A 27,814-nucleotide genomic window follows, 5' to 3' on the forward strand; every position below is an offset into this window, starting at 1 on the left:
TGCTCGCTTTCGAATTGATCCCATATTCTGTATTGAGGGCACATTTGAAATGAGGGGCTGTATGGCAGACTGTGCATACAAAACCGTTCCCTTGTTTCTAGACTGATGAGTAGTCTTCAAACTCTGTCTGGACTAGGCCTCGGTACACCGCCCTCATAGGATCCATTATCCTGTAGGACATTGGAATGTCCAATTGCTGTTTCACCATTAGCACTGCTCGTTTTAATATATGTTTTCACTTAAACTCTACAAATCAATTTTTCACCTATGACCCAAATGATAGGGTGAGGCAATTCGTGATCCCTTTGTGCCCACTTTATGGGTCTGCAAGGCACTTTGGCTTTACAGAAGAGGCCACAGACGTTTGCGCAGCTCCTTGAGCCTTACAAGTTGCCCCAGCGTCAAATGTGGGCCAGTGTGTGATCTCAAGTGGCCATTTTTATGGGGAATGACCCTTTACTAAACAGAGATACTTTACGTTTGCGCCTGCGCCATATTACTTAGGGTTATGCAGAGGCAAAGAGGCAGCCAGGAGGGACATTGCCTGGTTATTTCAAAGAGGTGGATGATGGTGCTCTTTAGAAGAGGGGAAACGGAGTCTCAGTGACCCCCGAGCATCCCCCTGCAGACACGTGATGTCACTCATAGCACCCATCTGCAGGGGCATATGTGCCCCCTTTGAAAGTCAGGTTAGTTGCTGCCTGCACAGTGAAACGTAGACTGTCAGATTGAAACCGCCAATTGTACTGCAACAAGTATGTTATTCCCAGTGCAGGTCTGGGACTTGCTGTCATAGGGCACACTGTCCCAGCTGTGACACGGCACACTGTCACAGTCCTCAGAGTTCAGAGTGTTCCATAGCGAAGTGCAGTGTACAGTGCGGCGGTGTGCCAATGCGCGGTATCCATAATTCTGCCTTATTTGTCTTATCCATAATAAAATTCCGTACTAAGCCAAGTCAATGCCTTACTAGCCCCAATTATATATTGCATTTTTAACCCACGAGTAAGACCTTGATTTAAATGAGTGAGTATGATATTTGGAAAAGGCACAGTGCTCAATTTATCTATAATGAAAAGATCAATAGCTTTCTAAAATGTTGCTGATCTCACTGCTATGAACGAGAGTAAAACAACAACATTTCCTTTAACCATCAAAGATTTGTATGTGATTCGTCTTTCAACCACTTTTTACATAAAATATTCTGATGTTTGGTAACTTTTGTTAGAAAGAAAAGTGCTATGGCAGGGCCAGTGCTTTTTTCTAACTTTACTTTCAGCCATTCTGCACAGTCAAGCTGGGGTACAACATGTATACAATACACTTTGGAAAAGCCAATAGCTTTCGCATAAGCTAAAACTATTGGTTTTGGCAAAGCTTTTTGTTTTTCTCTCCAACAGTTTGTGTAATTGTATTTATATAGCGCTGACTACTTCTAATGAGGAGTTTAGAAAATTTACCTGGTGCTAATTTAATGTACAATCTAAGATGGTTGGTTGATATTCAATTTACAACATATTACAATTATTATGCTTACTTCAAAACAATTATTATCTGATGTGTAGCTCAACACTTCAATTAATCTTGCTGCATGGCAATATACGCCAAGACAAAACAGGACACGTTTAAGGTTTTTTGATAAAAAAGGGTTAATCACGCTTTTAGGAACTGTTTCAATAATCTGTGGCATTTGCTAGTTGCTGTAAAAGAAATCGCCAAATTCCAACCAAAAAAAAAATGCTGGTCAAAGGAAGCACCAGACTGTAAGACACAAACTGCTTTAAGACTCCCTGGCATTTGTTTGTTTCTGTAAAAACAATCACCAAATTCCAACAAACATCAAAAAAACTGTAGAAAAAATGTCAATCAGAAATAACCCTAAGTACCTTAAATCACAGCACAAGCAGCGAAAGAACAGCGGAAGAAAACAAATAATACAAAATCAACTAGTACTTGGTCCATGCTTCGGAGAAATAAAAGGAATCGATGTGAGGCATGTGGCTGCCAATTAGGAGCCAGCTAAATAGAATGACACTTAAGCCAGCAAATGGTAAGTAATGGGCAAGCTCCAAGCTCTTTGCTGTATACAATGCCCATTGCAGCAACAATGCATGCACGCTGGAGACTTAAACATCAGTGCCTAAAAGAACCTCACTCTGTGATCCCCTGGTCCAAACCTAGAAGCAATCCGGGACACAGAGGATGATTTTTGGTGAAGACCTCAAACCTGAATATATTTAAATATACTTTTTTTGCCTACTTATAGTTATGTTTGACTACTTCACCCAGGGGTGGAAAGTAAAAGATTAGGAAACAGGGCAGGCAAGTGTAATAGCTGCTTAGCTCCATCGCACCTTGAAACTTTTCTTTGTCATTCAGCTTTCACTTAATGAGTCTGATGATTTCTGCATATAATTTTAAATGATCTGTTCTTTTTTAAGGGGGGGCATACTCATGCCTTAAAAATTAATCACAACATATTTTATAGTGAAATACATGCCACTTAGGACAAATAGAGCAGTGCAACGACAGTAAAGACCAAAGTTATACCAAATAACAACCATAACAACAAGAGTCTTATTAGCAGAATGCATCAACATACGTATAATGCAGATAACACTTAATGAACACTATTTTAATCAATACATATCTAAATGTACTAATACATAGATATGTATTTATTTTCAAACTAATATGCAATTGCCCCCTGTGAAATATGTAGAATCCAAGGACACGCAGGTAAGTTACAAATAAGAAAGAGTCTTTTATTTAAAATACAAGAGCAAGAACAAAGACCCCAGCCACAGCTCGTCCCCGAGTGCGTTCGTTCTCTCACACCTGAGGCGCCTCGCATAGAACGTTCACCACTGCGGCATTCTGTATGATGTCACAATGGTGAAGACCAAGAGGCGTGCCAAACAGGGGTGAGGAGCAGGGGTGAGGAGAAGGGTAAAGGTTCCCCCTTTAGGCCAGAGGATACCACACATCCCCCTCCCTATAGCTTGAGATCAAACATTTACCATTATACAGTAATATGCAATAAAATACCAAAGGTTGCAGGGGAAAGATGTTGATACAACATTTTGTAAAAGCAAGAGTTCATTCTGTGACATATTGCTCCAAGTACTTAGGGCGAACAACCTCCCTACAGCTTGACCGCCGAGTAAGATTGGCCCAACCTGAGCCGCTCGGCTCTGATGTGTCTCCTTTAGAGCGCGAATCATATTCACTCCTAGGTCTGTCATCATCATGTTGTGTGGGAGCGAGGTATCTTACCACCCTCCCAAAATTCCAAATCTTCCCCTCCTGTGTCTTTACAGCATTATTAAATATCTTCACAACCTTTGTGCGTCTAGAGATTTCTGACCAGTTTGCTCTGCCCGTAGGTGCTTTAATTGTGACCACATCGCCAACTTTGAACTTAACATCTTTGACTGCGTGTAGTTTGTCAAACCTGGTTTTTCTGTCCCTCACCGCCTTGCATTCCCTGTCACGTCACCTGGACTCTCTACAGTGACTCGTCCAACCTTTGTGCCACCTCATCCACCCTGGTACTACCCTTGAGTTGGGTCTTCTCACTCGCAATAATTCAAACGGGGTGACACCCGTGGTTTGATGAGGGGTAAGGCTGTAGGCTTCCAAACGTCTCCCCACTTCATCTTTCCAACTCAGCCCACTGGCCCTTGCTAGTTGGATCCCTTCTTTGATGGTTCTATTAAATCATTCAACCATCCCATTGATCTCAGGGTGATATAACGCACACCTCTTGTGTGCAATCCCACTACTCCCTAGGAAGTCTTGCATTTCTTTGGAGCAAAGTTGCATGCCATTGTCAGTCAATAAGGTGCTTGGCGGCCCTTCTCTAGGGAACACTTCTTGCAAGAAGTCAATCACCACCCTAGTCGTGATCTCCGACACAAATTTTACCTCAGGCCACCTCGAGTACAAATTTACCAGTCCAGGATGTAAGGTGTCCGATGTTCCCCTGTTAGAGGGCACACTGTATCCAATGCCACATCCACCCATGGACCTACAGGGAGTTCCCTGTTCTGCATTGGAGGTGTGTGTTGCTTTAGAATATTGTCACTGGTGGAACACGGTATGCAGTCTCTTACTTCCCTCTCAATCTCTAAATCCATATTGGGCTACCAGTAGTCAGAACGCAACCTTTGCTTAGTTTTGGTTATCCCTAAGTGCCCTTCGTGTGCCAAGTTGACTAGACGTTTTCTTAGGACCTCAGGTGGAACCAAGATCGTCCCTCTGAATAGACAATCGTCGGTGACTAATAATTCATTCCTGACCATCCAAAAGGGTCTCAATGCCTCATCTTGTTTGTCTCTGTCTCTCCAACTTCCCCTCGTTCTCACGCACACTTCCTTTAGTAGTACATCATTTCTTAGGTTCTCTTTCTAGTTCTCTTCTTCAATGGCTCCTTGAGTAACGATGCACACATTTTCCATCTGTATCTCCTTCTCGTCCTCACTCTCCTCTTCTGTGCCAACCGGATCTTCATTTGACTCCTTCACCAGGTGTGAAAGACAGTCGGCTGCTCGATTCCTTGCCCCCGGTACATACTCAACATCGAACGTGTATTCCTGGAGGTTCACCACCCAACGTCTTATCCTGCTTGAAATGGAGTCCAGCCCTTTCCTACTGAATACCTCAACCAGTGGCTTGTGGTCCGTCCTCAGGTGAAACCTCGTTCCCCACACAAAATCTCTGAATTTGTTCATGGCCCAATTTATCGCCAGTGCCTCCTTCTCGATCACCAAGTAGTTTACTTCAGCCTTCCAGAGTGATCTTTACGCAAACGCTATGGTCTCCTCACCTTCCTCGCCCATCTGTGTGATAACTGCTCCTAGTCCTTTCGAACTTGCATCGGTGGTCAGCACAGTCTTCCTCCTTGGTATGAATGATTTGAGACTGGGAGCTTCTGCCAGTGCCCTTTTCGTGTCCTCAAATTCCCTTTGATACTCCTCGCTCCACTCAAAAACTACTCCTTTCTTCAGCAGATTGCGTATGGCAAACGTGCGCGTGGCAAAGTTTTGCACAAACTTGCTATAAAATTCTATCATCCCCATGAATGATTTTATCTCCTCTTTGTTCTTAGGTGGAGAGAGGTTGATGATGGTGTTTTCCAACTCTGTCTTTGGACGAATGCCCTCTGCCGTCACTTTGTGACCCAGGAAATCTATTTCTGCACAACCAATCTTGCACTTCGCTTTCCTAACAGTAAGTCCTTGTTCCTTGAATCTTTCCAATACTTTTCTTAACCTGCCTTCATGTTGTTCTTCATTCTTCGCAAAAATCAACACATCATCCTGGTAGCACATGACCCCAGGAATGCCCTTAAGCAAGTTATTCATTATCCGTTGGAACACTGCCACGGCAGAAACCAACCCGAAAGGCATTCGCTAAAACTTGAACGCCCCCATGGGCGTGATGAAAGCCGTGACTTCTTGGGAGTCCGGGTGGAGCCTAACCTGGTGATAGGCTGATGCCAGGTCTAATGTAGTGAATATTCTCGCTCCCTCCAGCGTACACATCATTTGTGAGATGTTTGGAAGTGGGAACTTGTCCACGATAACCTCCTTGTTAAGTGCCCTGAGGTCAATGCACAACCGAACAGACCCAGCCGTCTTCTTGGCTGCAACTATTGGTGCCAACCACTCTGTGGCTTCAATAGGTTCTATCAGCTTCAACCTGCATAGTCTCTCTATTTCTTCCTTCACTGCTTCTTGTATGGCAATGGGGAGGTTTCTGACTCTGACTACGACTGGTTTGGCATTCTCCTTGAGCCTTATTTTATGAGAGTAGTTTCTGAGACAAACCAAGTCCTCCGTAAAAACCTCTTTGAATTCCTCCTCTAACCCCACTCTTGCTCTTCCCACCTCCTGTACTAGAATCTAGGGATCCTTGTTGGGGCTGAGATATATGCCCAGTTCTTTTAGTGCTTGCCACCCCGGAATGTTATCCCCCTTCTTAGACATGTAGATCTTAGTATCCGTTACCCTGTCTAAATAGCCCACAGTACCCCAAAAGTAACCTTTCATGCCTATAGGTTGTCCGCCATACCCCCCTGGCCTTACGTCCATTTTCCTGAGACTGATTTTTCTATTAGACACTCTTTCAAATTCTACTGCAGATATGATTGTGATTTTAGAACAAGAATCAAACATCGCTTCTAGCTCAGTCCCTTCCACAGTTATTTCATCGTTTGGACTGCAAACTGGTTATCCCTCTACTTGCAACACAATTTCATTATAACTCTGTGTGGATCTTTCCTTACACGGTTTCTTATAATTGTTAATTCTTCTGCAACATTGTCTGAAATGTCCTCTTTGTCCTCTTTTCCCACACTTATTGCACATAGACTTCAGGGCAGGACACTCTCTATCACTCGCCATTTGACCTTGCTTGCCACACCGGTAACAATTCCCTTTGAAGCTCCAACTCCCTTTCACCTCCATCTGTACCTTTTTCCGCTCCTTTACTGCGAGTACCTTCTCATCTTCCACTGACACTTCATTCACTTTGACCTTACTCTCCCCATCCTGCCTTATCTCATTCACACACTGCATCATGTGTTCGACCTGTTTCGCAACAATGAGCACCTCCGTCCTTTAGCCATAGTTCCTCCCTTATGCGTTCGATCTTACACGTTAAGACAAATTGGTCACGGATCCTCTCTTCACACGCTCCCCCAAACTTACAGGTAGCTGTTAGTTTACGCAACTCAGAGACAAATTCTTCTACCGTCTCCCCTTCTTTTTGCCCTCTCTTTCCAAAGTGACAACGCTCCATAATGGTGCTTAACTTCGGTAGGTAGTGTAAATTTAACCTCTTGTCCTTCTGTGCCTAGGTAATGCATTAGCAGGGCAACTTTTCTTTCTAGTCCTAAATTTGGTCCACACACCACCGCATAGTTTTGGAAGACTTTCTTCCATTTGTTCCATTTGAGTGTCGGTTCCCCAGGGGTGGGCAAGACAAACGGAGGAGGAGTTACGTTTTGCATGGCAGCTCAAAGTTCCAGGTGGCAAGGGTGGGAGGCTATAAGATACTTATTGGTCACTTGCAAATAAAGCCTACCCCAGCACAGTTTTACCTTTCATACTATGAACTTTCTCCTCCCTTGCAGAAATACTAACACACACCAAAAAACATGGAAAAAATGTAGTGGTGACGCACAACAGCATTGAATGTTTCACGAACAGATTCTCTCTTGTTTCCTGTAGATGGTGCTGAGATCCTAAGGTATCCACTGTGGGAATGCAAAGGCTCCCCACCCTCCAGTGCGATTATTTCCTTTTCCTTTTCTGCTGTGCGCTCCCACTCGATTAAGGCGAAGATCCTGGCCTTAAGAGACCCGTTCAAAATGACCTGCACCCAAGCCTAGAGCAGCGACAAGCTCCGATACCACCGGGTCTATATGTGGTGTAAGTGTTCTGTCCAAATGCGGCCCAGGTTCTGATATTCCAAACACAAAGGTCACCTCAGCGATGACAGCAACAGTCTCTAAGTTGTAAATTTGGCCAGTAATTTCTCCCTGCGTCTCCTCCATGCTCTCCCTGATGCCCCGTGCTCAAATTCCTGACTGGACCACAGTTCTGATGGTGCGATGCTCCTCTATTACTTGCACTGTCACTCCACACACAGGAACGCCAGCGGCTCTTTGCGCATATTCACTGCCACACCGAGGTATATGCGCCCACATTTATAAAACCCACGCAGCCCTATCTTTGCTGCTCTGTCAGCACTATTCTGACAGGACCGCACTGTTGACGATGTAGGGGCTCGCACAGTTAGTTTCACACAGAAATGCCCTTGGTACTTAATATCAACACCGCTGCCACCTCCGATAAGCATGAGACCCGAAATCCAAATGACAACACACTACTAGGTGTCCCAGCCCCACAGCTCCTCACCGTGATTGTATTAAGGGTAGCACATCGGCACAATGCTTCAAAGTGGAACCGCTCTCCCTCCGCCGACTTACTCTGCGCTGCCAGGATCGAGCCACCGTGCTTCGTCTCTCATGACACTCCTCACGCTATGCTTACACCGGTGCCGCTTCCTGACTCACCAGCAGCCGATCTGGTGCGAGACGACTCAGCGATATCCTCAGAAACGGGTGCATCCAGCGGTTACTCCTCATGCTATGCCACACCGATGCCGCTTCCTGACTCACCAGCAGCTGATCCAGTGCAAGAACGACACGGCGATCTCCTCAGAAACTTGTGCATTCAGCGGTTACTGCCCGTGTACTTCTTTTGACGCTCTGATAAGTATTCCGGTTCCAGTCCCAAAATCGCTCTCACCCGCTGACAGTTTTCTTTTCTTAATCTCCTTTAACTTTCTGCGCGATGACCGGTTTCCTTCCCAAAGATAGCGTGTTGGGGTCACTCTTCCTCCTACGTCCAGTCCTCGTCGCCAGTGTGAAATATGTAGAATCCAAGGACACGCAGGTAAGTTACAAATAACAAAGAGTCTTTATCTAAAATACAAGAGCAAGAACAAAGACCCCAGCCACAGCTCGTCCCCGAGTGCGTTCGTTCTCTCTCACCTGAGGCGCCTCGCATAGAACGTTCACTACTGCGGCATTCTGTATGATGTCACAGTGGTGAAGACCATGAGGCGTGCCAAGAAGGGGTGAGGAGAAGGGTAAAGGTTCCCCCCTTAGGACAGAGGATACCACACCCCCTTATATGCAAGGTTTAGAAAAGAATATCCTCTAAACTGCACCCCACTATTTTTATTCACCTTAACAAACCCCTAGAAGACAGCATTTGCTGATAATTTTTTCTTGGCTGCTTACTTGCCAAGCACACAAATATATCTTGTAGCAGGTTGCTTAGAAAAGGCCATGTGACCCATTCACCTGTATGTGTACAGCCCTCAGCATGATAGAGGTTATAGCAAATCACATAAATGAACTATAAGATTCAGTTTCTCTTAAATCATTGTATTTTTACCCAATTTAATAGATTTGCTCACACATGATGGGAACTGTTGACTACACAGCTCTCAGGGTTTCAATGTTTGAAAGGTATCATTTACTTGTGTATTAACCCCTTTAGAGCTTGTAAATAAACCTCCCCAGTGCTGCGCTGTCCATTGGAACTAGTGCTGAATGGACGTCCAACGGTCGTGCGCAGCACTGGGGAGGTAGTGGCCGTGACGACCGTTGGCCGACGGCAGCAATTAAGGGGTTAAGAAAAAATCCACTGTTTGAGAGACAAGCCCAGAATGGAGAAAGTCCTTGCAGTGAAAGTTTGTATCTGCTAAGGTGTTTTCCTTTTTTCACTTGTTCAGCTACAAAAAACTGCTCACCTGGTAATACTTCATCTTCAACTTTCCAGCTCTCATCACTCATGGTGGACAGATATCGTGCTGTGGTTCTTGGAAAGCGATGGTAAGCCAGTCGTGTGTACTTCTCACGGATGAGCAGAGCTTTGGCCAGGCCAATGGCAGCCTGTTCGTAATCATCCACTGTCACCTACGGGAATACAATAGACACGCATTCAGAGATAGTGGGCACGCGATTCAGCTGGAGATTGAATGACAAACATGGTTCCCCAGAAGAATTTGTTGCTACACAGGGATAATGGTAGGGCTGAAAGATGCTGCTTCTGAACGTGACATACAGTCAAAACATGACTGTCCAATTACATTAGGGGGCAGTGGGGAGCAGGTCTCTGACTGTTCGTACATTAACACAAACTCTGATACCATGACAAAAGACCCACCCCTCTTTCCAAGACAGTAACTTAGCATCATTAATTTTCTAATGTAAATGAACTTAGAAGTGGTTTTCCGCTGTGCTGACTATAGATAAGCATGCCTGTCAATGGAGGAGCATTCACATCTCGTATGATCATAGCATATCACCTTCGTGCTCTAAACCAAGAGGAGATATGACACTTGAAAGCATGTTGAGGCTAACGTGATGGGAGCACAGGTGCATCACACGATAACGATATCTGGCTAATTTGCAACCATGTGTTAATCACTGCCAGAGACGCTTAATACCTATGATGTGGGATGGTATTACTAAATATCGACAGCAACAATATTGTGGCATACTAATAGTAATTAAAATATAGAGGAACAAAATATCAAAATGTAGGTTCATATAGAGAAGTAAAGATGTATTATTCCTAACTCCACATCTATGTACCTTGAAGATATATGTACAGCATAGGTACAGCATAGGTACATCTATCTTGAGTTAGGTATAGCAAATCTATACTTATTTACCTGTCAATATTTATTTTTGATTTTCTGTCCTCGCTATTCTGTCTCATCGATATTGTTAATTCGTTAATTAGGGGGCACACGTTTGTTGTATTTACATACTGCAGACCTAGTCGAAAGGCAGCGGAGTGGTGGCGACAGAATTAGAGTTGGAAGCAGGCCATTAGTTACAGCACAGTATAATCAGGCTTATGGTGAGAGCAAGTTGATTATAATAATGAATCCTGACAATCACATAGATGGAGTAAAATACATCAGCAAAAGGAAAAGGGGTGTGAGATGTGAAATGGCACTAACAGAACATTTAGACATCCTGGGCTCCTCTGATTCTCTGTAAATACTTGGTAAGCCAGATGTGTTTTCATAAACTCTTTCCGAGGTCACTATGTACTTTCCACATAATGATGTACTAAACCATGCAATTTTTTTCTGGTAGAACAAATGAATAAAAGGTGAAAAGGTAACGTTTAGTATAATTGCGACTCCTTAATGCTCCTAATTCTGATGTAAATGTTCTCAAATCTATTAAACATTAACAAGAGTAAAAAACATAAAGCACGTTTCCAGGCAACCAATAGTCAATATGTTACTCATGAAAACTGCGTATTTCAACCTGTGCCTTGTCAAAGCATATGTCATAATAAGTGAAACATTGTCTGTATTTTATCCTTCACAGAAATATGAATAAAGAACCTAGTACAAGTGCAGGATTTTGTTTTTCAAAGAAAGCCTAGGTATTGTAAAGATATATGTTATCTAAGTTGGAGTTGAGATACCGGCAGATTCACTGATTTGTGTAGGAAATGGCATATTTGGTAGAGAATCCAGCTACCATGGCGCTATTATAGTGGAGGAAATTCCAGCGGTAGCATCTCCTCCAGATTTGGCACTTCCACCCAGTTCTGAATCGAATCTCATGTCTTTCCAGCCTAGTTTATTAAGCAGCAGATAGCTGCACTCCTTTTGAGAATTCAACATGATAGAGGTCTTTAACTTGCATGATGTTCCCTCATCATGGACAATCCCTAAAATGGAAGCTATAGTACGCATGAGGCTTCTTTTGGGTTGCAACACATGTCTAAGTAACATATTTTATTTAGTGTTAAGGCATGGCTTTCTTCACCTGACATAAAAAGTCCAGACAAAAGCTAAACAGTTCAATTAAGGACTGTTATAGTCTAAATTTTTTATAAAAATGAAGAAAATGTGTTTGACATAAGAAAATGCATTTAACTGTATCATATTTGTAGAAGAGAAAATGAAAAACATAGAAAAATAATTCTTTAAAATGTGATAAATAAATATTAAAGCTTTAACCATAGGAGAAGATGATTTCTTAAACGTGCAGTTTAAATAAGTAGTAGGCTCTCATACCTAATGTTCTACTACCGACTATGCTCCCAACTTTTTTTGTGGCCTTCGCTTGACATTAGAGTAAGATGTCTTTGAGCAATTGCTGGCCTAATCCTCTAACTGTTAAATTGTTCATCATTTTAAAATGTGCTGTTCTAAGAGAAATGTATTTATTTTGCTTCCTCACACCATATGATTTCCTCATTTCACAAAGCAATGTATTCTGCTATATTTTATAAAGAATATAGTATTAGCAATTATGAACTTTCTGAAGATATTGGTTTGCATGCTCTCATCAAGACTTACTGATAGAAATGTTTCATTGCTTTAGACTATCCCTTTGTCCATACAATGGAATACTGACAACAGCTAACAGAATAGGCCTGCAATAGGTCTCACGAGAACCTTCCCTCATGTATCTAGTGCAATACATATAAAAAACTTTCAGATCATTGCTCACTGCGGTGAATGTTTACCATGGGAAATGGGGGAAGAGGCGACAGACCATCGGAAGATCCGTTTCCATTGGACGAACTATGGCCAATATTGCAAATGTTTTATGTTTTCAAATGCTTTATGTTTTATGTGTTCCTACTGAGAGAGGATTAATGCCATTCTACCGTTGTTATCTCCCTTACCCTCGATGCTTTATGCATTATCTTCCTCTTACTTTTGCCCAGCTTTCTGTGTGCTGCTGCTAACAACGATTTCCTATTATCCTGATCTTTTGGTGGGGAGATTTTCTCTTACAGCCGATCATCGCTACTGCTGTGATTACTTCTCTTTGATTTAATTAACAGTTACTACTGCAACTCATTAGGGACTCGGCTGAGTTTCCTCAACAGCTCTTTATGGGTAGTTCATTCTGTAGCTAAGTAAATGCTCCAGAATCTTGCGCTTTTCCAAGAGAACTCTTTATAGGTGCTTATATTGGTTAGGACTTTTAGATTAAGATAGGGACTATTTCCTTTGTGGAACATGCAGTCTATATTATGCTGATTCTAACAAAACCTTTTCTGGATATTTCTGTAAAAGTATTAATCTAAATAAAAACAACAAAACAAATACTAATCTCTTCATGAAAAATAAAACTTTAAAAGCTGTCCCAAACCTCTGATCATTGACTGAGTTTTAAGTTACAGAAGTTGATGATTCATTGGACCTCCAGAGCAACCATTAATACGGAGTCCTCCAGAATACATTGGTTATTAATTACTTGGGGATATCCCAAGGATGGAGGTCTCTAGTACACAAGGCTTCCTTGAGATGTAACAAATCACAATGATGGGGCATTCAAGCACCTGTCATACCTCTTCCATCCGATTTGTGTGTGTTGTGTAAATAAACTTAGCAGCCACAGCAGTGAACTATATATTTTATAGGACTGCAGCCATATAATGATCCTCTCAGGCCTGTCAGCAGCTTGAAACTGTCAGCTTACATCATCACAAGGGATAACAAAGCAAATGGAATTTACATTATGTAGCTTCTTCTTTAAGCTACAACACATATTTTACCCTTAGAAAATTGAGAAATACAGAAACTTATAGTCAAGCAATGACAACAACACAAATTAACAAACAAGCATATGTAAAACAAAGAAAAAGTAAAGAAATCCAGGAGGAACACTTTGGGAAATACTAGCCTAAAATGTTCTACCTGGTCACACCCACACACAATTCCCTAACCAATCAGGAGGATGTCTTTTAGTGTCAACCGACAGACCTCTGACAGACTAGAGAACAGCCCAGGACCATCTCCTCTGTTACACTCATGTGAAATGGAAGGATATCACCAAAGTTCACATGCCACTTCCAACTAACTAAATACTCTCTCACGGCATACCATGAATTTCAATATCAGTCAAGAGCATCACACAGCTATACTACTCATCACACACTTTCACCTCAGAGCATCAACCAGCAGCATGAAAAGCCTGTTTCACTTGAGGCGATGTAAAAGAACTAATTCTAAAATGGTTCATGGTTGTTTGAGAGGCTTCATTGTTGCAAAGCACAGTGTAGAGGTTGACTTCAAATCTTTTCAAGAGTGTCTCTATAGTAAGAACTGGCTGAAAGACAAACCTGTATGTTTATCTGGTAGATTTTTAAAGTTCAAAGGAACATTCTAGGTTAAAAGGGTGCCTGAAGGCCTCCTTGTGAAGGAAAATCCCAATGATGTGGTCCTCAAACAGCAATAATACCTCCTCCATCATATTAATGTGTCTTGTCACACGTCTTTTTTCATCTAGGAATATTCATAGGATGAAAATCTTCCATCTGTTTTAGTCCCTAGAGAAAATTCTTTAACACATAGGATTCAAGGCCATCTGATCCATCGAAAACTTTCTACACCTATACAGCTTCTTTCATCAAAAAAAATCCCAACGATAGAGGCCTTCCTTCTCAATGTTCATATTATATCCAATGAGCTTACAATGCAATTTGAGACTCATTCGCTCAAACACCCAGAGTTAGTATGTTCAAACATCATATCAATATGTATTACTGAGCATAGAGACCAAGGGCCTGATGTAGGTATCCAAATACCGGTCGGTAACGGACGAAAATACCGATTTTCGGCCGTTACCGACCGGTATTTGGATACTGAGATGTAGGGCATTTCAAAATACAGATTTGGTAATTTTACCTAATCGGTAATTTTACCGAATCTGTATTTTGAAATGTAGGTAGCACTGTAAACAGTGCCACAGGGCTTTAAGGATTCGTTATTTACCACCAACTACAAGTTGGTGGTAAATAATGAAAACCTTGGAAAAAGCATTTTTTTTGCTTTTCCAACAGTGCCATGTTGCAGACATACATGCCCTTAGGGCATGTATGCCTGCAACATGTGCACCCATACACAATTGAGGGGTGCAACACGGTGTCAAAGTGACACCCTGCCACCCTTCAATGTTTCCCCCTTTTACCGAATCGGTAAATACCGATTCGGTAATTGGCATTCATTCCTATGGGCCTCCAGGCCCATAGGAATGAATGGCAATTACCGAATCGGTATTTACCGATTCGGTAATTACCGAATCTTAACGATTCGGTAATTTTTCACCTACATACCATTTTCCGAATTTAAAATACCGAATCGGTATGATTCGGTATTTTAGAGTCGGTAAAATGGAATTACCTACATCTGGCCCTAAGTGTTAGTGACTACAGTTATGACTAAGTCGGTTAGTCCTTGGAAAAGCAATTTGATCATACATCACATTGGATATGTTTCGCAAATGTACAAACCTTCCAAAGTAGTAAAGATGCATGCAGGCTTGCAGCTTCATGCTCTCACAAACGTATTTAGAGAGGCATGCATACAGATCCAGTAGTCAGCTATCTTGAGATTGCATGGAGGCTAAGGACTGCATTATCATTGCCAACCAGTATATGTCTTTGCATGCATTACATAGATATGAAAAGCTTCTGCAGTACCATTTTGAAGTGAAAGATATCCTTCCAAACAATAAATGCAAGTGTAAGACTGACTGAGCATTTTCTTCTGAATAGAGTCGTTCTGTTGTATCCAGAAATTCAAGACTCGTTACTGGGTCTGAGGCATTGGCCTATAATATGGGCATAACTTTCAGAAAGAGTTTTGCAATCCTCTCCACCTTCTAATAGTTCTAAAGGGCTTACGCAGCAAAAACAAAATGTGTACACCCTCATGGTAATAATAACTTACACAGACACGCATGGCACAGGTCTCACAAACAGATAACCTGTTCACTCAAAACACAGACACAGCTACCACACACATACACATATATATTATGCTTTCAAGAGTATAATCCTGTTTGTTGAGAGCTGCTGATCCATATACTAACCCCTGCACAGTAGTCTCCACTAATTGTGACTCTCTGAAACTCTGGCACTTCATTCTCTGCTGCCGGGGCCTGTGCTGAATCGGGGACATCAGCAATGACTGGCTGATCTGCAGACTCAGGAGAGCGAATTGGAGAGATGGACGGAGCCTTCCATTCATGCGTAGGAATCTGCAGCGACAGCGACAGCGACTGGGAGCGGATCATCTTGAAACTTTTCTTCCTAGGATTCAATGAAATAGGGAAGCAGTCATGAGTACAGTACAAGTGATAAATGTGTAGGATCTTTTACGTACATAGAAATCTATGGAGTAGGTTCTCCATGCAGCATTCCTAAAAGAAAAACAATTAGGTGCTTAAAGTTTTTCCGGTTTACTGATCAAGAACAGCAGATGCGGTGATGGTCGCCCTTTAGCTCGGGTCCCGCAGCCCTCCATCCTGACTGCCTATCCTGTCTTTTATCCTGCCCCGGGACGGCACACTTTTGGGGAATTGGAAACATTACGGCTTGTTTGTACTTACCATCTGACCCCGGGGTCTCGACGTGCAGTGGCTCCGGAGTTCTGGCTTCCGAGAGATCGGGGCCTCTGCGAGACTTGGACCGGGACCTGGCCGGTGGGATCCGACGGCTCTCGGCCCCGGCCGAGAGCGAGAACCAGTGTTGGGAGCCGATGTGCGAGGATCCCGGCGATCCTGACCCGGACCTGCCCTGGTGGTCGCGTGGCCGACGTGGGTGAGAAGCCCCGGGACCTGATTCTGAGAGGGGGTCCCCCCGCCGCTGCTTTGTCCGGCGGCCCTGGTCCTCGGGGCCCGGACTCCGCTTGTTTGGGGCACCGGTGCTGGTGCGGGCGGAGACCCGTTTTGGGCGGACATCCTTTTGGCATCGAAGCCGCCCTTGCTGGGACCCCCGGCGCTTGTAAAGTCCTACATTTGAGAACTGTTATTTCCGGGGGTCCTCGTGGGCGGCGATTGGGCTGATTCACGAAATGGCGGCCGGCCCTCTGGAACGAGAGTCACCCTGTGGCGGCGGGCCCGAGTTGCCTGATTGTGTGGGGATCGGATCTGGTGGGCGTGAGCCGACAGTCAGAGATGTCCTGGAAGCTCTCAGATCCCTGCACGCTTCCCTCGCCCTGGGCGTCTCGGTGGGTCCGCCACGATCCGCCGCCATTTTGGGCGGCCGTTTCTTCTTGTCGCCCTCTTGTTTCGATGCCTCCATTGCCTCACCCCCCTCGATTGACCTGAGTGTCTCCACCACTGATCGAAGATCGTGTAGTGTGCTGGTGACTTTGGGGCGCCCTGCTTTTCAAGGTTCGGACCCCGGGGACTCGGATGCTGTACTGCGACTCTGTTCGACATTGTTGCCTGGAATTGTGGACGGACTTCCTCCTGCGCCTGCTTCGATGACTTTGCCTGTGTTTAAAATTGGGACCACCTCGCCCGCTTTAGTGGCGCAACTGAACTCCTGTTTCTCATGGCTCGTGCTTCGATTGTTGATGCATCGATACTTTCAATTTGGACTACTGCTCACTTGTCGATCTATCTACCCCCCACGTAACTATGCTAGTCACCATTCCACTCGATTATATGCGGACTTCATATTTAGTATGTGGTTGTACATTTCCATGTGGTGGGTGGGGTTTGTTGCTCGGAAGGGCTGGGGGTGAAATGTACGACTTCTGCTTGATTCCTGGTATGCGATTTCGTTGCACAATTGTCTCTGATCGTAGAGGGGTGGGGGGTCCCCTTCTCCTAATATTTTGTGGCATGTGATGGGGTGTCGTCCTGGTCCGTTTTTGATTGTACTTGTCGGGTTGGGCGGAGGGCTGTGGCCTACCGTTTGTATTATAGTTATTCTGCTCCTCCCTCCTGTTTTCTTTCTCCGCCTTTGTGGCCTTTTTGTCTTGTTTTTCTTTCTTTCTTCTTGCTATATTTCGGGTTCTGGTTTAGGGCGACAGGCACGCTGTTTGAAGGGTAGGCCGTAGCCTTCTACAGGGGTGCAGGGTGGGACGGGTGGGTTGGGTTCTGTTTTTTGTTTGTCTTCTGGTTCTATGGCCCTTTTGTATCTCTTTTTCGTGAGGCCGCGTCTGTCCCGACCTCCGATGGTGTGTTTCGGGTGGGGGTATGGCATCGTTACTCCTCCTGCTACATTTCGGCTGTCCTTCCTTCCGATTGCCATGCCCCACTTGGACCGCTAATCCTTTTGTCTCCTGTCCTCCCACCACGGGGAGCCGTGTCGGCGTGTCTTTTACCTTCTTTTTTCTTATTTCCTTATCCCCTTTTATTGTTTGGTTTTTCTTCCCTCCATTTTCCTTTCCCTTCCTCTTCCCCCCCCTACCTAGTCCCCCTTCCCTTTTTCCTTCCTGCGTCCCAGGGGGTACTGTGACGGGCAGGTTTTCATGCATTGTCTTCCGATCCCTCTGTTCTGGCTTGGTGGTGTCCCGAGTGGTGGGCGTGTTACGAGGGTAATGCTCAGGGGCTGACTGTATCTCACATATCCTGATTTTTTGACTGCGTTGTGTTGTCCCCCTGATATTTTGCCCCATGCCCCCTTCTTACTGTTGTGGTTGATTATGGGATGTCGGATGCCTCCGTATTGCGAGTGTGCCTGTCATATGTCCTCTCCCCTTATTGTAAAATTAAGCCTTATTTACTCCTGTGTTTTGGCCCTTTAGTTTCTGTATTTCTTCTCCCCTATTACGATTGTACGGCCTCTGCTTTGTATTGATTGAATATGTACTATTTGCCTGATGACTCCTGACTGTTTTATACCCTGCGGCCGGCCGGCTTGGTTGTGGGCCTCGATTTGTCTTCTTTTGATATCAATAAAGGTTTAAAAAAAAAAAAAAAAAAGAACAGCAGATGCTCACAAAAGCTCTCCCATTCAGATATGGGAAGAAATCTGTTATAATAATATCGGTTGACCAGTTAAGGAACACTGCCTGTTTTATACTTTCAAAAGCCAATACCAGAGTAATCTGCTGGAGAAAACCTGTTTGTGTAAATAATGAGACTGTATGTGAAAACGAAAGGTAGTCTGTTCTCCTTTACTACACTAAATGTAACTTTGACTCTGAAATTGACACAAAAATGTCAACAGACATGCACACATTCTTCTAGAGTCAAACCACTGTGACTCAGCTGTTTGGAAAACAGACATTTCTCTCGAAGAGCCCTCTAAAACTGCAAATCTAGTTGTGATTAAATGGAATTGTCACCCTTCATTTGGGCTTGTTGCTTGGTTAATGCCACTGGTGTTTGTGTCCAGTATGATCTGTGCCCTCTCGCCAATCAGCAATGAAAAGACAATGGGAAGAAATCCTGCCAACAGGTCATGTATGCCTGTATGTATGTATGTGATATCCGTATTGAGCGAATCTAGCTGAAGGCAGCCCAACGCTGCACAGTGTCAGAGGCAAAGATACAGTCAACAAGTCATATGAGAGGTAGCTGCTTTGTGGACTGTTACTGCATCATGATGTACTGCTCTTTAAAGAGATGCCTCTTCAACTCTTTCAAGAATCATCGGAGCAGGGTTAGGGCAGTCCTGGTGGATACAGGGACATTGTATGTGATCTTGGTGCATAGACAGGAAACGCCCTGACACCTCGTCATGTTGTTGGCATCTGTGCAGACGAGTAGCATGCCCATGCATTCTGCAATAACTGCTTGCTGTAAGGATGAATTTTAAAATTCCTTAACTTCCCATTATCAATGAATTGAAACTACGGTGGCCAGAGCATAGAGTAGAAGGAGTTGAGTTTCTGTAAATGTTGATGTCTATCAGCTACACTCCATTACGCAGCCTCTGCACTTAGATAACTCGCTTAATTGGCCTTCTTGTTTGACCTTTAATTGTCCTAAAGGTAAGGTGGGTGTTTGAAGTACTTCAATTGAATATCTGTCTGTAATTTCGGATCAAAACAGCATTTGATGCAGGTGGCCCTTTGACAGATTTCTACATGAAAAGAGTAAGCATAATTAGTGAGCAATAAGTAAATGTGTTGAAATAATACGCGTATAAGACCTTTAGGCTTCTGATTTGATCTGACTGAACTGCCAAAGCAAAGGTCTCTGGAAGGAACAATTGGCTTGAACGAGAAATGTGATCTTTGAACAACTTTCATGGAGAAGTATTTAAAATGTAGGACTACAACAACTTATTTTGATTGTGCATTTGATTATACTTGTACCATTTTACATGTAGGTGTTTTGTCCTGTGGATACTCTGGTTTAGACACCACGGCGCCGTGTTATGGTGCACAGTGCTTGTATTGCACTGCATGCCTTTCAAAGCCTCACCAAAGCACAAATAGATCGGTCTCTACTTCGATTAGTACTGTTGTTGCATCTGTTATTTATACCTTGTATGATTTGGTGTTGATGTGAAATAATTGATATTGTTATCATTTAACATATGCTGATGGGTCACCAAGTATTCGAAAGATGGTTACCTATGTGGATATAAAAGTTACTTTATGCAGATTCACAGTAACGCCACTAAATACTCTTGGGCTGATTCACAGGAGGAAAAATTGCTGTCAAATGGATTTACACCACCCAATTGACAAACCAACTAGGAGTGCAAATTCCTTGAGCATGTATGAATGCCTTAAACCAATAGGCAAAATATTGACCAGCGGTAGGAGTCACCTAAAGCAGAAATCCACGATTCAAATTCTCAAAACCAAGATGCACTGTGTTTCATTGCACAGATGACAGTGAGGCATTAAAATATACACCCAAAATACGCAGATTTGTCTTCAGTTGTCTCAGGCAGAGGTGGGAAAATGGAAGGTGCTACATCGAAGGGTCATGTGGCATGAGAATATGGCGAACAGCCACAAAGTTGTATCTTAGTCAGTATTCACAAACAGTAAAAGTGAGTTTACAATGCTAACTGCATTTCCAAACCTGCTCTTCCAACAACAGGTGTAAGTTGTGCAGGAGAATGGATTTCATAAAAATATTTTCCATGTGAAGAAAAAGAGGACTCATGGGAAAATGCAAATTTACCTAAGGCCTGCGTCTGTGTATTTCCAGTGGCTAAATGAGAAAGGCATACAAAACTCATACATTTGCCTGGCATGTTGTAAATCTTTTTTTTAAAGCACACATGTACGTAAGTTGTAGGCACTTATTTATGCTTGTCTGTGTTTCCGAAGTTTTTGAGACTAAAAGGATTAATTTCTGTCTCTTACGGCGAAAGACGGGGCAAATGAGTGGTAAAGGGTATCCAGTAATAATGGAGATCTACGCCCATTAAGGAAGAAATTCCACAGCTCACAATTTGATTCTGCTTATATTCATACTTCCCCAGAGTTTCCAACTGGAGAGGAGAGTCATTTTTCTTTCGTCTCGGAAAGATAAAATATTCATTTTTTGCAGCATTTGCAAAAGTGCGCTATTTAAATAAGGAGTGTTCTTGTGGAAAGTTAATAAATTAATCCACATTGGTTTCCTTGGCCACAGGCAATTAGATAACTGTTCAGGATTTCAAAGATGTTTTCTTTTTATGAAATCCCTTAAACTGTCCACACAAAATCATGTGCTATTTACACATCTAGCTCAAGATGATATGAATTAGTAAAAGTAACAAACAGGAGTAGAAGTAAATTACAAGTGGGGTAGTCACTTACATTTCCCCAAAGATCTGTTACTCAACTCAAATGTTTATCCTTGCAAAAAAAGTAATAAGTGACAAGAAAACAGCACATCTACAGCAGAGATAAATTTGAGGTGTAAAACACCTTTCTATGATCAACAGATTAACAGTAACAATTATGCCACTAAGAGAACATACTTGTGGAATGTTTGGGATGGATCTGTTATTTTATTACATCTCCAGTTAACCCTACTTTGATTATCTGCTCCTTTACATGCTTCATAAATAAGGTGTATTAAGTTTTGCACTTTTAATCAGACAGTGATGGATTGGATTCTAGGCTAGAGCCTGACAATTTTTGTAAAACATGATTTGCCCTGTTTCTTCAACTCAGGAAGAAATCTTCTTTTTAATGAGTGAATGTTGTTAGTTGACTTTGCCTGAATTACCATACCCATCTCATTCGAACACAAATGAAGGAAGAGAAAAGTAAAAAGGTATGTTACCTCTATTTTGTAAGGCCTACATAAATTGTATTTTTGAATAGCTTTCTGAACCGAGTACCTATAAGCCAGACTTTGTGATGAGCTCAATGCCACCCCTTTCTGATAGCCTACGAGCGATTAAAGAGACAACATTTTACAGTGACATTCATACCATGTCATTATAAGCATCAGAATTAATTTATTGGCCATGAATTTCTGGCCTAGTTTTCATTTCTTACCAAATTTGCCCATTCTTCTACAGTATCATTTAATGTGTGTTTTCTTGTGGGAAGTAACAGAAACCGTGAAAAAAGACAATGTCAAAGCTTCTATCAATAAAACGTGATGTTCTCCAAGTCAGTGACCCAAAGAATTAAATTGTGGGCTCCAGGAGGTCAGTTAGAAATATAAATACCAATCAGGGTGTTTACAAATGAGACTCAGCGTCAGAGTGTATGTTCAGGGAATGGCAGGGAAAAATGCTGGACTCAGGTCATCTGTGTTTTATTTAAGTGTCATCTGAGGAATCCAGGGGCATATTATCAAGAAACAGCATTAAAATTATTGCTGCTCTTGATGGCTCCAGGGCTGACAAGCGCTTTCTGGGAACGGCCCTGGCGGTGGCGAAGCGGAACATAGCGGCCGTTTGGTCCCAGGCTGCAGCCCCGACGCTGTGGAAATGGAGGAGGGGCGTAGACTGGTGTGGGGAGCAGGAAGAGTCCCTCTTTGAAGCCCGGGGTTGCCCGGAAATGTTTAACAGGGTGTGGGGCAAATGGTTCGGTCTACTGCCTTCTTGAGGGTCCAAGCCTCACTATGCAAACCTGTTATATGGAAGTTAATGTAACCACTCAGGGGGGTCTTATTACGCCAGTTTTGTTGCCAAGGTGGGGAAGTTTTTTTTTAACATTGCTGTGTGATGTGCTACCAATGAATTTGTTTGTTCTGGAAATTTCAATAAAAATTGATTATCAAAAAAAAAAATATATCGCTGCTTTAGCGGCAGTTTCCTGCCGCTAAAGCGGTGATAATGGGCTTGATAATATGCCCTTGTGAATTCCCATTGAAACCTATGCTCTGGTGTGAACATGGGCTTCTATTTGAATTCTCAAGGGCATATTATCAAGCCCATTATCGCCGCTTTCCCGGCAGTTTCCTGCTGCTAAAGCGGCGATAATTTTGACGCCGTTCTTGATAATATGCCCTTTTAGTTCTTTGTAATAGCAAACAAACGAAAAGCATATGGGTACATGGTTAGATTTTGGCAACATAGGACACTACTATTTCCACCAGTGAAATAGGAAAAATTAAATGAACTTGGACAGATTTTCAACCTAGATTTAGTCACAGATTCTACACATTATATTTGGGTAAGCGTTTCTTGCAGTCCTCAATTACGAAGTAATACAAACGACACAGAATTTTGCAATAACTGACATCATTCATTAATATACCACTTTTGATTGATGATATAGAAAGGACAGAGGATATCATCCTTAGGTTATGTGCTATGTGAGGAGTAGTGCTGGAAGATGTGCATAAATCCATGAAGTATTATGCATTGGGCCACTGAGATAACACCCTGTGTGCATTTTATACTTAGTGCCCGGGCTGCAAATGTATTTGATTTTACTCCGTCCGTATGAAGGTACTAAAAAAGGAGCATGACAGTGTAATGTGCTTAGATTGTCATAAAACCAAGGTACAAAAAAGGATTTGGGGTATATAAAGGCAAATAGAGGCTCATTTCCTTAGTAAAATAGTAAAAACCAATCTGAACTTTTTGTTCATTAATAACATGTTTTGAAATAAGAGCCTTTGTATTCTATGCCTTGAATGTTTGTTGTGACCCACATCTCTCCGCTTCTTTTGATCGAAAGCTTGAAAGCTGTAATTATTATGGTATAAAGTAATTAGTATACAAAAGGGTGGTGTCTCTGATTGCCCTGCTCAGACCTTTTTACGTTACTGGATGATGTAAAACCATAGTTCATGGCTTTGTTATTATCTATGCACTTACATGCAAAAGGTCAAGCTTGAGAGGAGAGCACTTATGTCTAAGTAGCCAGTTAATGTAGTTTGGCAATTTACAATGTCACCTAGAGTTAGGACTTGCATTTGCCAATGCACAAGTACCTTCACCAGTCCCATCTCTCACACAATGGTAAGCATTCTTTCAGTCTCTCAGGGGACCATACAAGTCCAGTGCTCACTGTGCACTCTTTGATGATGACATGAAGTGGAGTACACCCTTGATTCACATCAAAACTGTCTTCGATGTCAACCTCAACCAAGGCGCTCACAGTACCTCAGCTTCTATCCACCAAGTATGCTATTTCTAAAGAGTTTCACTTCATAATGAAGATGTCAACTTTTACTGCAATCTGAATTTGGCACAGTTTGAGGCATGGAATAGACATTCATTGTATCTTTAATTTATGAGCCTCCTATGCTAACTGTGGAGATGTGAAAAGGATGTTCATACTTCCCACTGTGGATTATCAAACCTACCTTTTGGTTGTCTCCTCAGACTTCTGTCCGGAGATCTCCTTCTCCAGCTCCCTTTCCTTGGCCTCTTTCTGGCCGATGGGGCAGTCCTCGGGCACGCTGAACAAAGAAAAGGCATCTTTGCTGTCTTCCTCCCGGAGAACTTTGGCAAACACTTTCTCCGCCAGAAGCCGCACGTGCTCGTCTGCTTCAGAAATACTGTGCCTTGGAAACTGTCGAGGCATCTCGCCTAGGAACAGATTCAACAACTTACTTTAATGTATAGAAAATATGTTTCTTAGCACCAGTACCTTACCAAAAGGCATTCGAATAGGAAGATGCATCCTTAAGGGAGTGGTGGCTCTGTCTGACAACACATCTTAAAAAGACTCACTGATGAAAACAATTCAAAATTCATTCATTTATGAAATTCACAACAATCACATTTAACTTTGTTTCTTTTACCAGCTTTTCAGCGTGATGTTCTCTAGGGGAGGTGTTGGCACAGAAATGTCACCTGCGTGATAAATGGTGACCAGCCCTGAGTGCACGACCTATGAGAATCTTGTATTTATTTATATGCTTATATAGCGCTAGAATCGACCCCCGAAGGGGTATCTCTGCGCTTAAGGGGAACATGAGTAAGTGTGTGGCCCCAGCAAGCTAACAGGTACCGAAAAGAGTAGTTTTAAGCACCTTCCTGAATTGTAAGTGGTCTGAACACTGTCTTAAGGGTAGGGGCAGCTCATCCTGACTTATTTTGGCTCTAGCATCATGCTAACTTAGCATGTGCATAGATGCCTGGGTCTGTCACTGGCAAGGCGAGCTAGAGGACCAGACCTGTAATTTGTAGAGGTACAGAGAGTGTTCACTCACAGTAGGCAGTAAGCAGCTGTTCATGCCCTGGGTACATTATATAATGCAGTGGTAGCAGAATACCAGGTTTTCGAAATCTGTTGTGTGACCAGAACTTTTTCTTTGTGCGAGGGAGTGGACAGCCTAATGACCACTCTTGTATAAAGTTCTGCTGTTATGTGAAACCCTGACATACCTGGTACATGTTTGGTGGGAGTATGTGAAGTTTGTGTGTAGCACATGTTTGGGTGTACAACTGTGTGTATGTTAGCCTGAATACTGGTGCAAGAGGGATCCATTTTTGAAGATGCTCATTTATATTGGCAGAAGTTGGAGGATAATGTTACCTTCCCCAGACAAGGGGAGTCCGTTGCCTGCATTCCTGGGGCTGGAGGGTAGAGACTCAGATGCTGAGGTAAGGAGGATGAAGACAGAGCCACCATTAGAAAATTAATGAGGCTGTTGCTAGCAAAAGACTGCTGAGTACTTCCTCCTGAGCCCTGCCATTTGGAAGATGTTTGGAGTGAGGAGTGAAAAAGCAGCATCTGTTATTCAAGTCAAGTCAATAATCTTTATTTCGGTTATAAAAAACCATAAAAGATGTTAGTCAACATGAAGACATTTCTACAGAAGGTCTGACTTTTTGTCTGTCTCTGATTACAGCTTCAGGCCAAGTGAAGAGATCTCATCTTTAATAAGTATGCCCCTGTTTTGGATACTCTTGGTTGCAGTCAGCCCCATTGCTACCAGTTGTGTGAACCATCTCTTTGCACAAAGGCTGTATGTGTAGAGCAACCTGAAAATGAAATTTGAAAGTGAATCAACCCAAACCGATTCTGAAGCCTGAGACAGTGGATCCACATCCCCTGTCTAGGAAATGTGTATAAAAGTGGGATACAAACCATCCCACCTTACTTACCTCACTAGTTCTTCTTGACCAAGGAAGGGAGTGCTCCACAGAGTGCTTGCAGAGTCTGTCCCCCAGCCAGTCTCCTAGAAGTGAGGGCACATACCCTAATGTGTACCTTTTATGCTGGAGGAACTGAAGTGTCCAGAAGTATTCCTGTCTACTGAGAGAGGGAAGAAGTGTGTCTGGCCCTGCAGGAACAGAGACTGGCCAGGAGGAGAAGCCCAGAGGTTTCCCAACATGAGAATGGCCCAGGGAAAGTTAACTCTCACTAGCGCATGGAGCAAGGAGTCAGCTGTGTCATGAAAGGATCATCTGGTTGCTTTGGCCCGTCTCTGTGTAAGTTACACCAACTTGTGCCACCTGTCAGATGCTGCAGACTGACAGACTGGTGCTGCCTCTATTGGCGTGGTAACAAAGGAACACAGCGCTGTTGAGTGAGAATCGCTAATCGACCCTGTGGCTACAACTGTAAGGGCATGGTGCTGCCATGGATATGTCAGGCCACCTGCCACTGCTCAGGATGAATATTGCTACACAGGCTTGCTCCTGGTTACTGCCAAGACCATCATCCTGAGCGGGGCTACTGGCATGGTCCACACTGGAGAGTTCCCATGAGGGCAGGAGCCAGATCGCACCAACTGCATTGCACGACCTGCTGTAGAAGCCTAACTGTGACAACATGGAGCCTAGCCTGCATGAGGGACTAAAGGCGGAACATGTGCAGATGGGTCTCTTGATCTTGCTAATAGTTTTTTGCCATGAATGGGTAAAGAGACATTGAAATGAAGCTGTGCAATTAACCAGTGAGAGAAGTTAAGCTACCGGTGCATGTGCCTTATCCTTGCCTAGAACCCTTAGAGATACAAAACAGGGGATTGCATTAAGACACAGAGAAGCAGTGGGTGTAGTACCTCACTGTCCATCACAACATACTGTATGTTTGTTACATTACATTAATTGTGTGTGAATTTAGTTCTGCTGTGTGAAAAAGTGTTTTATTTTGTCATAAAAGAGAAGCCCTGGACTGAACCTTACATTATACTGTCTGTTGGTTGACGGTTGAGTTCTGAGCTCTTGCTCCCACACCACCTCTCTGGGAAGTCTGTGACTGCTCTCTACTCTGAGAGTTTGTAGATCCACAGTAGGGCAGACCAGAGACAAACTCTACTAGAACAGTTAGGGCCCAGTAACACTTGTCTGCCCTGCGCCACCGAACAGGCCGAACTGAAGGTATTGTCCCTGTGCATGGCTTGTAACAAATGAGGATGTGGGTGCTGGGAGTGGGCATTCTCATGAGACATGTAAGAAATCTAACCACCAGGCTGAATTGAGAGAGTGGCAAAAGACCCTTCAAGTGTTACAGTTCATAACCTGTTCAGTCAGATGTAGCCGAGGCAGACTCCTTGTCTCACCTTTAAATAGAGTGGGCACAGTTCAAGTTCTATTCAAGGGAGTTGCTGGGGGTGTGCAAGGATTGCATTGATAAAAACCACATAATTAAAAGAGTGAGGAATGCACAGTTTTAGGTTGATTTCACTTTCCTAAAAGGAAAAATGTTGTAGACTACTACCAAAAAAGAAGCTACAAAAAGGATAAAGGGGCACATAAAGAAATAGCATTAGCTATTTCATCGAAAGTAAATATTGGTTACATTTATCATAAAAATCTCTGTCCTACTGGAAATAGTGAAATGTTATAAAAATTTTATGTTAGGCATGTTATCACCTGGTATTATCTCCTGATTTCACATCTCACTGAAAATATGAGGTGTAATATGGTTAATTCTCATGTTATTGCATTTTTTCAATCTTGTTTCCACTAGCCTTTTGTATGTTGATCAGAGGACAACACATGGATCCTTCCTTTGATGCAGTCATACTGCATAACTCAAATTGTGCACAAACTGGACAATGTGCGGTAATTGGGTTATCAATCATTTTTACTGCTTGCACACTGCTTGAAATTTGTGCTACAGAGATGCTTCAAATCACCACTGTGGCAAACATCAGAATTGCAAGTGAGTGCAGTCCTTGGGGTAG

At 43.1% G+C, this 27,814-nt stretch overlaps 1 protein-coding gene across 2 annotated transcripts in view; it reads right to left on the reverse strand.

Moving 5' to 3' along the window:
- AMPD3 (adenosine monophosphate deaminase 3) overlaps positions 1-27,814 on the reverse strand; it is a 95,504-nt gene that overhangs the window by 46,929 nt on the left and 20,761 nt on the right. For both annotated transcript variants that reach the window (XM_078680957.1, XM_078680958.1), the window contains exons 2-4: positions 24,035-24,260; positions 15,443-15,662; positions 9,331-9,496 (exon numbers count right to left, since the gene is read on the reverse strand). In XM_078680957.1, coding sequence (XP_078537083.1) covers positions 9,331-9,496; positions 15,443-15,662; positions 24,035-24,260 — 612 coding nt within the window. The remainder of the gene's footprint in view (positions 1-9,330; positions 9,497-15,442; positions 15,663-24,034; positions 24,261-27,814) is intronic.

The sequence above is a fragment of the Lissotriton helveticus genome, chromosome 3_1 (assembly GCF_964261635.1).
Source record: "Lissotriton helveticus chromosome 3_1, aLisHel1.1, whole genome shotgun sequence".
In the NCBI taxonomy this organism is placed as follows: Eukaryota; Metazoa; Chordata; class Amphibia; order Caudata; family Salamandridae; genus Lissotriton; species Lissotriton helveticus.